The following is a 12,383-nucleotide window of genomic DNA, read 5'->3' as shown; positions in this document are numbered from 1 at the left end:
TATTTCCAAAGTTCAGTGGTCACCACTCCAGACACAGGGGGTGGTCACCTCTGAGAAGATAAGCAAGCACTAGTCACTCTTACCAGGTAGGCTGACACTCTCTAAAAGCACCATATACAATTAATGCCGTGAAACTTCCTCTACAGCAATACGTAGCAAGGTGAGCAGTGAGCTGAATCCCAAAGCCTTAACACTCTGTTAAAACATGTTTTGGAACATGCAACTATTGCAGTCATCAAGACTTCCATATGCCTCATCTATACTTTTGAAACTCTAAGGATTAACTACTTTTGTCTTATTTTTGCTGTATGGTTCTGTTAATCAAGATTGCAATACAACTGCATGTGTACTTAATGCATTTTAGAGTTTTTGTTCTTGACTACTTTTTGAAGAGAAACAGCCAATCCCACAAAGGCAAAGGAGGTTCTTGGCAGCACTTTCTTTCTGTCCATATTTAGCACTTCCAGTATTAGGAAAAGTGTGTCTTCTTGCACCTAACAAAAAATGTCACAAAGGCCAGACACCAGTCCACGGGAGTGGCCTTGTGAATCTTTCAGGAAAAACAGCTGGTTCACATTATTGCAGGATAAATCAGTCCCAGACCATATGAAAACTGAGTGCTCTACAAAAGGAAGCGCTAATTTTCTTCTTAGTGGATAATAAAGCAATTTTTTCAGTAAAGTCTAACTACTTCATAGAGAGACTTGGAAGACCAACACCAAAATAATGAGTTACTAACAAATTGAATGTGTTAAATGCACTGTGACAGACAGAATCTGCAGTAAATTACTTACTTTATATGCAAACATGTTGTAACAGCTGCTTCCTCCAGCTAAGAAATGCATTAAATTCCTCAATGTATAGACAATTGGATGACTGGGTTACTGAGACATTCATATTTCTAATAGAGTAACTGGACAACAGATTACGATAAAAATTTAAAAAGATTTTTTCATTCTATACCATTGGATTTATTTATTAAAATGTTTTTAAAGATGTGCAATCTCTTAAAGCATTATTTAACTTTAAAAGCTTCAAGCATGCCTATAATTAAGTGATGAGTAGCACTTTCACAGCAGCAAACTAGAACAAGACCCCTCAGCAACATCTGTAATGCAGATGCTGTAATGAAAACAGGAAACAGTGAGCGAAGTACTGGAGAGACTGGCTGAAAGCCACATCCAGTGAAGGCTTTTGGAATAAAAAAAGAAGGATACTTCAAAACCAGGACTCAAAAAACAGCGTAGGATTGCAAAGTGCAGCAGTTGAGGGCAGTGGGAAGAGGGCCAACAGGGAGCCCACAAGCTTACTTCCATGTTTTACATAAAGTAAAGCTGGTAATTTGGAACTGAAGGATGACAGAACACTTTTGCTTTAAGTAGTTGTATATCCTGAGGAGAACCACTGTCTCAAAAGCCTGCATTTATCTTTCTGTGTATTATGTCTACCTTAACACAATACCTCATGTATTGTCCTTGCTTTAGGAGACCTTGTGTGTAAATGACAGAATGGAGATAAACAGACAAGAGATAATTATACACAGATGTGTGTCACATGGAGCTTTGCAGTGGTTTTCACAGACTTAAATAAATTGATTTAAAACTGGTTTTAATTACACCAGTAGGACTGCAGTGTGCCGATAGGGCATCAGTCAGACCTCAGCTTCTGTGTTTTGACATAGCCAAGGGGCTTTTAGCGTGTGATCTACTGATGTGTTATGCAATGTATAGGTGTGTTAACGTACATTATCAGCTGAGTAAGGCAGTGAGGCAAGTCAAAAAACCAAAACAAAATCACATGAAGAGCCAGACTCTGTTCTCATTTACACTTACATAATTGAAATGGATATAATTTAGGACTTACACCACTGTCTGGAAAAAGATTGGCTAACAAACTGATTTTGTGATGTATTTTATAACAATGTATTTCATAACAATAGAGCAGCATTAAGTAGAAGTTATGAAGTAAAAAACACCAGAACATTGATATTAGATTGTCTCATGATTACAGAAACTAGCTTGATAAATGTGCAAGCTAACTTTTTTAGGGAAAGTTAATTCTCTGCCATCTCCCTTTCTGTAGCACAAATAAAACTGTCTCTAACTTTGACTTTTTAATTAGGCTTTTTTTTTGTGTTAAGTTACTGTTGTAAGGATTTGCAGCAGGTATGGGAAGATAAAATAATCTTAAAGATCTAAATGATATCTTTACTTGGATTTCCACTCCTTTGTTCAGACTTCCAGTTCTTAAGTCACAGCACCATCCGTATGAATAGTCTCTGATTCCACACCGGAACTTAGAAAGAACAGAAACTTTTACTCCAATTCTTGTAAGAAAAGCAGACTTCCTACCAGGACCAGATGTAACACCAGCAAATTCACCTTTTCTCTGAGGAAGATGCTTTTCTAATGGATCAGTAATAAAACAGTAATTTTTCTAATACTTGTTTCCATTTTGCTCTACTCCATTGTGATGTGGAGTTGTAATTTCAGCAATAGAAGCTGACTAAACGAGCACTGCCTGCCTGAAAAACCAAATGTCAGCTGCTTTATAGTGGACTCTGCTGTTTAGAAACACAGATAGCAATGTCATCCAGTTCACATTTGCAGTAAGATGCATTTCTTCAGAGCACAGCTTGCTGAATTAATGCACAAACTTTACACTGAAAGATGAAAAAGTTGTTGCAAAGTGATACTTATTTTTAGCACTTACCACCAGGAATTTTAATCTTTGACCTGTTGTGAAACTATTTACTTAAATACCTTTTGCAGGCCACTTATAAATTGTGATTATTTTCTTCCTGTGTCCAAGGCTGGTTGTTTTACTTCTGGCAGTGGACTGAGCACAGCAGCACCACCCAGGAAAAGAAGCCGCAAGGTGCTGTTTCATTGCAGTCAGTGTCACTTCTGGGGAAGGTGAAGCACAACCATGGGGCGTGGTGGAAGTGACAGCTCTAAGCCCTGAAGATCCATGCCATTCATCCTGGATCTTGCTTGACTGAAGCCTTTGTCTATATTGCTAAATAAAAATACCTGGTACCTGAAAGAGCCCCAGACAGGGATCCATCCTTGGACTTGGGCTGTGGGCACAGTCAGTCTGCTATAAAAAGGAACCAGCAACCAGTGTGAAGACCAGCAGAGTGAGAGATACTAAGGAGGGTAGTGCTCGGAGCTGTGTGTGGCCTTAAAGATACTGCTGACATTGCTCACTCTGCAGCTTTGAAAGCTGAAGTAGAGGTGTACTTGCAGTGTCAGTGTGCAGGACAGAGGAGAGCATGTGCTATGTGAACAACACCTTAGTCTTCACGCAGAATCAGGATCCAGGTAAGACTTTGAAATGTGGTGGGAATAGAACCTAAACCCTGCTGTGCACAAGTCCCAGCTTTCTCCATTTTGTTTCACTCCTCAACCTACCCACTGAAATGAACAATTTTATTTAATGATAACATTTATGTGTCATCATTAAGGGCTAGTATGAGGTAACCTGTCCCTGAGAGGTGTTTTGGTCTATCCAGAGGTTCCACAAGACAACACAACTGCCTTATTTTAGTTTTAAATTCACAGGCATGAAAGTAGCAGTAAAAATATAGACTGTCATCACTCACTGTCACAGTTTAGGGTCAGGGCTGCCCCCAGACCTGTAACAGACACTCTCTGTTAGCCTGTCTCCCTCCAAAAGGGAAGAGGAAGGGAATAAGGGAGAGAGACTTATCGATTAGAAAAGTAAAACAGCGTTAATGAAAATACTACTACTACTACTACTAAAATGGAATATATACAAATATCTACAAAGCCAGTATGGAACCCAACTCTCCCCCTGTTGGCAACACATCACTGTCACCCTGGGCTGGGGAGCAGCGCTGGACTCAGATGGCAGCTGGGTCCAGGAGCTGGATTCTGGGACTCGGTTCAGGAACACACGGCTGGGATCAAAGGCAGGATGGATGAAATCCTCCTTGGATGCTGGACACTGCAGGAGCAGCAGAGGTGAGCAAGAAGGCAGGAGGGTGACAGAAAGGCTTGCCCCTCATGATCCTTCAGCTTTTATACTGAATGTGACAAATATGGGATGGAATACCTCAATGGTGAATCCTAGGGTCACTTGTCTTGTCCGCTTCTCCCTGCAGGTGCAGCTTTACTTTCTGCCCTGCTTCATGTGGTACACAGGATTTAGCAGTGACCTTGGTCTGCATGCCAGTCCTTGGTGGTAACTCTAAACATGGAGCATTGTCACTGCTAGAAGCAGACAAGTGTCTGCAAAGATATGCTGCTAACTTAGAATCATAGAATCCTTTAGCTTGGAAGAGACCTTTAAGATCATCAAGTCCAACCATTAAGCCAACACTACTAAGTCCTCTGCTAAAACAGATCAGAATCTGTCAGGGTTGGAAGGGACCACAAGGATCGCCCAGTTCCAACCCCTCTGCCATGAGCAGGGACACCTCCCACTAGATCAGGCTGCCCAGAGCCTCATCCAGCCTGGCCTTAAAGACCCCCAGGGATGGGGCCTCACACACCTCCCTGGGCAACCCATTCCAGGGTCTCACCACTCTCATGGGGAAGAACTTCTTCCTCACATCCAGCCTGAATTTGCCCTCTTCCAGCTTTGCCCCATTCCCCCTAGTCCTGTCGTTACTCGATAGCCTAAAAAGTCCCTCCCCAGCTTTCTTGTAGGCCCCCCGAAGATACTGGAAGGCCACAATAAGGTCACCTCAGAGCCTTCTCTTCTCCAGACTGAACAGCCCCAACTCTCTCAGTCTGTCCTCGTAGGAGAGCTGCTCCAGCCCTCGGATCATTCTGGTGGCCCTTCTCTGGACACGCTCCAGCAGGTCCACGTCCCTCTTGTAATGGGGGCTCCCGAACAGTGCAGTTAATTAGAAGAGCTTCAGCTGAAAAGTAAAATTACTGAATAGAGTTCATTCTGTTCTACCCCAAACCATGACACTTGCTCAATCACACAAAAAAATTCCCCAGGCAGATTTTGCAGTCACTGGTTTATAATGACTTTTTATTTAGTCCTGTCCTACCTGTCCTTCTGTAATTGCTTGGTAGGACTTTTCTCCCTTTCTTAAGTGTCATTTAAAATTCACATAGAGAGTCAATGCCCTGTCAGGCAAGTTTCATTTTCAGAGAACAAATCCCTGGATGAGAATTATTCCCCAGAGAAAAGCCAGGATGCTGTTTTGGTTCCAAGGATCAACAAAAATTTATGTCAGCTTCATGAAAACACAATACATAAGACTCACCTTGATGTTAACTTATAAAACAAAGATACAGCATAAAAATTGTGGGAACACTGTACAAATAAAATTCAGTGAAATGCTAACTAGAACAGAGATTCTTCACTTATACTGCTGTAAAAATGCATAAAGTGTAAACTAACACACCCTGAGAGTATGCCAAATTTTATTCATATTTTTGAATATAAAGATGATTTGAAAAAATGTACTAAATACACCAGTGAGGCTGTTATTTGAGGGGATTTTTGTCTGATCTGTATTTAGTGTCTATCCTGTTACAGAAGGTCTTTTTATTTCAGAAGGAGCAAAGTCCCCTGTAAAACTGCGTGCCATCAGAGTGAGATTTTTGTGCTCAAAATACAACTGCAACATTTCCAACAGGAATTGATTCCAGATACAGAATGACTGTTTGCTCTGGAGGTGTATCTATATGCTAAGCTTCACTGTACAGCCAGTCTATTTTATCAAGGAAGTCTGAGCTACCAAAGCTAACTGTTTTTTTATTGCTTTATAACATTAATGTTATAAAAATAAAGTATCAACATTATAAAATTATGTAAATTTCATTTACAGCAGGAAAAAAAGCAGCTGTATTATACTTAGCTCAAAGTCCATATCTGTATAAAAAAGTGTTCATTTAACTAACCTAAAAATAAAAACAACCCCAAGAAGCCTCAGTTCATTAGCATCATCTTTAAAGCATAACCCCCTCTTCTGAAATGCACTTCAGTAGCTATTTCATGGCTCTTGGTCTTTAGATCATCCATTTTACACAGTCATGTCACCATAAAGAATTATCATATACAAGACTCCAGCTATTTAATTTATTTTCATTTTACATTCACATAGAAGTGATGAATCTCAGGTTTTAAGAACACAGAGCATCCAGGATGCCCAAGCAAAGTCCATGAAGGTCACAAGGGACATCAAAGCACTGTTGGTGTCTTATGCTGTGTGGTGAACAAGAGTGGACAAAAAAATGTTTTCTTGGTAAAAGGTTACTGAAAATAAAGCAAACCAAAACATCCACCAAATACTAACACATGTAAGCCTTCATGGTTGTTCCTGATACAAATATTAACTGTGAAATACCAATGTGAAATGTTAAGACACTTGCTGCACAAAAACAGGTCTCTTCTAGAAACGTGCTGCATCCTTTCAAGTCACACCCAGGGTTTCCATCCAGGAAAGAGTCGGCTCAGATTTTTAGGGTCCATGGCCTGCTGTATGAGGAGGTTCACCTGCCCTCCCACGCTGAGCACCGTCCCCTCCTCAACTCCCTTCAGCTTCTCCTGAAGCCTCATCAGAACACGCTCAGCCACTTTGTTAAAGCTCTGGTCATCGCTGCTGCTGGAACACAAGCAGAAGAACAAGTGCTCTAGAGACAGATCCTGAACAACGCAACGTGAGCAACATTCAGCCGGAAAACCACAAAAACAAGGCAACAGTGCAGTAGGAAGGCAGTGAGAAAAAAAATCTTGTACCTGGCTTTTCTTTTACATTCTTGTGGGTCAGTACCAAGTGCAGAGCTCATGTCAGCCTCATCCTCTGGTCTCTGCTGCAAATACAGAGCTTTCAAGGGGTTCATGGTCCAGTCGAAAAGAGGATCATAGAGCAGCACCTACACAGTAAACAAATTTCTATTTAAATTGTTAATTACAGCTAGTTCAGTGCCCTATCAGGAAAAAAAACCATGCAGTTGGTAATGCTCATGCTAACCACAGTATTCGGAGGTTGGGTTTTTTCTTTTTTTTTTAATCCAAGAGAATTGGGCTAAATTGCTTAGTAGACAATCCAACAATAAACCCACAGTTGATCATTTGCAGGTATTTTCACTGTCCATACTTGACTCAGTTTTGCTACTCAGTCCCATCTCAGCAAGGAAGAGGTTCCGTTTTAATACACTGCTGGGCATTAAGTATCATTATTAGTTTTTAATGCATAGTATAAGCTGCTTTTAAAAATTATTTTAATTCTCTTCTTTATGACTTAGGCAAAGAGGATTTAATTCAATCAGCACTATTCATGCTCAGAATGTTGCACTATGGTGAGAAGTGTTTAAATACTGAAAAGGAAAAAATCACATACGCCTGGAATGAATAGCTCCCATATAAAATGCAAAGTGGTCTTGATTTTATGGAAGATTACATCAATTAACAAATCTGGCCAACACTAACTACTACATTCACATTCAACAAAAAACCCAGACAGAAATATTTGGTATAGCAATGCAGACAAGAAGACAAGAAACTGAAGATACTCTGGTAGGTTACTATCAGAAAGAATGAAAAAATGCTTACCTCTACAATAGTCAGCAAAGCTTCCTGAGAATTTCTCATAACAGCCATTGTTTTCTCACAGCATCTAGAAAACATTGTACTGTATTTTTAGGTTCTTTTCAGTAAAATGGAACAGTATTTTCATCATTTAAATAATGGGCATTTGCACCCTTCTTAAAGGTTAACTTCTAAAAAATGAGTAACCTCTCTGATGTTTCCATTTTGGGGAAAAAAAAAAAAGAAAAAAAGACGAAAAATTTAGAAATGTAAGACCAGACGATGACCGGGTAGTTCACTGACTACATTCCCTATGGGAAAGAGATCAGCTGTCTCACTGCCTGAGATGTTTCTACACATGGAAGAAACCACTGGCTTAACAATGATCAGTGAGTTATGCCACAATGGGAGAACTGCTTGGCTGGATAAAAACATGTGCCAGAGGTGCTCAGCAACAAGTCAGAGAATCTTGGTAGGGTTGCTTTACATGAATGAACAGATCCAGCAGCCAGAGACAATAAGCTGTTTCTGAAATTTCTCCAATGAATTTAAATGCCAAAGAGGTCATCTACATTCACACCTAAGAAAGGAAGGAATACAAAGCTTTCCTTATGGGACAGGCTTTCCAGTGAGAGAGGGCTTAGGCCTCCTGCCTGATTCAGGATAGGAACATAAAGTTACCTGGCCACATTCACACCCAGTCCCAAGATAACTTGTTTATGCACTTATACCTATACTGATAATCACAAGTCAGTCTGGGTGAGGCAGAAACAGTATCTGCACCAATGCCCTTTATCCTGTATTTACTTCAGCTGGAGCCAAACAATGAATGTTTCCCTGTATCATGGGACTAAAGTTTCAGAAGTAACATGAAAACTAAATTTGACAGCATCATGTTTAGAACAGAAATGGCAGTGATTGTTCCTTCACAGGAAAATGGTATACTAGGAACTACTTACTAATGTTCATTGCAACACCATGTACTTTTTTAAAGATGTGAAATTTGGGGGTTACCAGTACTATGTCCATGAACATCATAAAATGGGATATTATCAGCAGAAATCAGTCTCCTCTCAAGCATCATAACTATTTAATGTGTAACAATCCTACTGCTGAAAGTGTCCTGCTGCTTCCTTACCCCTGTGCAATACAGGAGCACTTACCTCCTGAAGACTCCTTCCACGCCACTAATACCCATTCCATCCACAATGTCCCTGGTTAGTCTAAATGGGACAGTCTCTGGTGTGGGAAGGATTTTACCTTGCTCAAAAGCAACGCCTAAATGAAAGGATAAGAAACATTTTAAAAGATGTTAACATGAAGAAAAATTAAGGTTTTCTTGCCTGTCCCACTTACCCAGATCTATATGCACTAGCTCTGCCGTTTGCTCGTCTATCAAGATATTCTGAACATGTCTGTCTCCAAGTCCAAGAATGTAGCCAACTAAAACAAAAGGTAAGTGCTGAAAACATATTTATGTGCCATAAAACCCAGGGGAAATTTAACAAAGAGAAGATTATTAGAATCAGTGTAACACACGCAAACAAATTCAAAGTAAGAATATTTTGTCCCCCACGTACACATATAACCCCAGTAAAGAGGAAATGCTATTCCACAAATCCAAAAATAGAAGGTTAACTGAACGAGATTCCACAAAGGTTATTCTCATACAGATGTGTATTGTTTTATCTACTCCACAGACTTCTTGTCCATTTCTCTCTGTAGCTAGGTTAAACAATGTCACAGCTTTCAAAAAGAAAAAAGAAGATAAAAAGCAAGTACCCAATAAAATCAGAGTTTATTATTATGATGATTTTTAAGAAAACCTTTTAACTCACTGTATCCTGTAACCCAGAGAACAGGACTGGACATAACTTAGCCCATAATTCAGTTGGGGCAGCACAAGTGTAACTATATAGTACCCAAGTGAGTCTTGACCAAGCCAGTTACAAAACTCTCCAGTGGTACAAAATCACAGGCACTTTCATGTCAGCCTATTTCAGCACCTCACTGTCTTTAAAGACCTCCAAACTAAATTTCCCTTCCTGCAATTTACACCTGTTGATGTTTTTCTATTAGGTCATGGATATGGACAGCAATCATATTTCCTACAAAAATATTTCATCTGAATTCTGCTAAACTTTTTTCTTCTTTTTCCAGAAAAAAAAAGGGGGGGGGGTGTATAAACAACATGCTACCATCTAAAATAGGATCTATGGCCATTTACTATAGCAAATTTACAATTTACTATCAAATGTTTTCAAGAGACTCAATACAAAATTGAGTCATCTGAAGGAAATCCACAATCCAAGTACATATATTTCCTTATTAAGGCAAAAAAATAAAAGGAAAAATGCCAGAGCTGAAAAAAACATTTCAGCCACGGCTAATGATGCCAGTGTAAAGTAAAACATTAGGCTTTTCATCACAGTTAAAACATTTGAGGCTACAGAGGAAATTAATAAATGTTAAATCAAAGTAACAGAATTAGTCTGATAGAAACTTAAAAAAACCTACCAGAATTTAAAAATACAAACCACTTTATGAAACAAAGAGACAAAGAATTTCCTTCTGTCTTTCTACTGCAGAAAGGGGCAGGAGGGGAATGAACTGGAAATCCTTACTACAAAAATAATGCTGGTGTCCAAGAAGAGAAGGCTCCAGGGAGACCTTATTGCAGCCTTCCGGTATGTAAAGGGGGCCTACAAGAAAGCTGGGGAGGGACTTTACACAAGGGCTTTACAGGACAAGAGTTTCAAATTGGAAGAGGGTACATTTATATGAGAAGTAAGGAAGAAGTTCTCCACTGTGAGGGTGAAAAGACATTGGAACAGGCTGCCCAGGGAAGCTGTAGATGCTTCATCACTGGACGTATTAAAAGACCAGGCTGGATGGGACTTTGAGCAAGCCAGGCTGGTGAGAGGTGTCCCTGCCCGTGGTAGGAGGGTTGGAACCAGATGATCTTTAAGGTCCCTTCCAAACCAAACCATTCTATGATTCTTGCTGCCATTTTTTGCACCCTGCTTCCCCTTTTCTGACACATGACAAAGGCAGAATAGTCATTAACTCTGAAATGGTATGAGCTCTTTGGTTTCATGATCTAAAAAGGCAGTGTTACTAATGCAGTGCAACACCTATAGAGGATGTCGCCACACTGCGGGTGTACGCCAGGCGTTTTTCAAACCACACAGCTGGATCCAGGAACTTTTCCATGCAGAAATAACGAAACACAGGCTGAAAATTCTCGCAGACTTTCATGAAGATGTTGTATTTCTCTTCAGAATGTTTCTTTTGTGCATCCTTTAAAGACATAAGAAAAGTTTTTCCCATGACAGACTGCTCTGGAAGGAAATGACCTCTTCCTCTGAGAGAAACACATTACTCCTTTCTACCCCCTCCCCTCCATCAAGTGCTGTTCTTTCTCTCTCTGAGCTACAATCTTATTTACAGCAATCATTAATGCACGTATCTGTTTCACTAACTAATTCTATTTTCATACACAAGTCATGGACTGTACTTCCCCTTGCACTCTATTCTGGTACCTTAGCTTATCTCATGGCTTCAGATCACTGAGAGAAAGTAATTCTTGCTCATTCACATGCAAAAGCTGCACAAAGGCAAAATTAAATATACTTCTACCCTGTAAATACTACATAAAATTGAAAGGAAATAATATCTTGCACAATCATGGCTACATAAAGTACCAGATAAACCTGTCTGCAATTTTCTAAAGGTGTGGTGCGGGCGTTTGTGGAACTAAGCTAAACTAAAAGTCTGAAGATCCATTAATTCCATGCCATGGGTCATATTCATTATTATACACTAAAAGTATAGTATATAATTCTCCATAAATTCCACCTCTCCAGTAAAGAATATGAGCCAGCTATTTATTTTTATTTTTTTTTTTAGTTATTTTCACTCACCATCATCATTTTCTGACACTGATAACAGGAGTAATCTTTTGGCCTGTATCTCTTGTGAGCTCCCTCTTCAGCGTTCACAAGGAACTCCCCAATGGGAGTTGTTCCTGAGCACCACTCGAGAACACCACTCCTCTGAGAAAGGGGAACCACCTGAAAAAACAAAACCACTGCTGCCTGGAGGAGGGTTATACACACAACTATGAAAATGCCTGCTGCAGAGCATGGGGGCATATTTGTTTAAAAAGACAACAGACCAAACTGTGCAGCTGACCACAACAGAAGTTTTAAATATGCATGTATACGTATATAAAACACGCTCAAGGTTTTTCTATGAAATACTTGCAATTGTTTGCCTAGCCCAGAGAACATTCCAATGCATACTTCAGTACTACTTAATAGTACTCCTCAATCTGCACATGTGTGTTGGTATTCTGGGTGCCCCATGACCACCAACAGCTTCCTGTGCCTGAACAGGACACTATACAAGCGCTGGGTAAATACACCTCAAAAAAGTCTGGAACAGACACACGCTGGCAGCTGTGTGAACATCCCAGGCTTGTCTCAGCTGCTTGCCTCCTAACTGGCTGTAGTTGCTGTGGCACACACAACTGGCCAGAATGAACCATCTCCTGTCCAAAGAATTGTTACGGCCTGTTGCCTCCAATTTTCCTTTCTTATGAAAGTCTCTTTATCTCATAACACAACTGCCATTCTCTTTTTTTCCAGCTTTTATTCATTTTTACACACATAAAAACCTGAATCTTCATTTAAAAATTAATCAAAAAATGTGACTAACTCCACCTGTGAATTCCTAAAACTGCTAGCAATTCAGATAAGCTCCTTCTGAGACTCTGGAGTGCACATTTCTCATCTGTCAAAGACAAGCACTTTAGAGAGTACTTATTCAGAGGTCACCTTCACAGCTATTATCATAAACTCAAGCAC

At 39.9% G+C, this 12,383-nt stretch overlaps 1 protein-coding gene across 1 annotated transcript in view; it reads right to left on the bottom strand.

Moving 5' to 3' along the window:
• Positions 1-6,402: 6,402 nt before the first annotated feature.
• Positions 6,403-12,383, bottom strand: part of ATM (ATM serine/threonine kinase) — a gene marked incomplete at its 5' end in the record, with an annotated part of 50,111 nt that continues 44,130 nt past the window's right edge. The window contains 7 exons of the mRNA XM_008942928.1: positions 6,403-6,583; positions 6,724-6,860; positions 7,540-7,603; positions 8,679-8,793; positions 8,872-8,958; positions 10,650-10,815; positions 11,439-11,588. Coding sequence (XP_008941176.1) covers positions 6,403-6,583; positions 6,724-6,860; positions 7,540-7,603; positions 8,679-8,793; positions 8,872-8,958; positions 10,650-10,815; positions 11,439-11,588 — 900 coding nt within the window. The remainder of the gene's footprint in view (positions 6,584-6,723; positions 6,861-7,539; positions 7,604-8,678; positions 8,794-8,871; positions 8,959-10,649; positions 10,816-11,438; positions 11,589-12,383) is intronic.

This window comes from Merops nubicus, unplaced genomic scaffold (genome assembly GCF_000691845.1).
Source record: "Merops nubicus isolate BGI_N331 unplaced genomic scaffold, ASM69184v1 scaffold4946, whole genome shotgun sequence".
NCBI lineage: Eukaryota > Metazoa > Chordata > Aves > Coraciiformes > Meropidae > Merops > Merops nubicus.
Note: the sequence above shows the minus strand (reverse complement) of the source record. Positions and strands in the feature narration are given on the sequence as shown.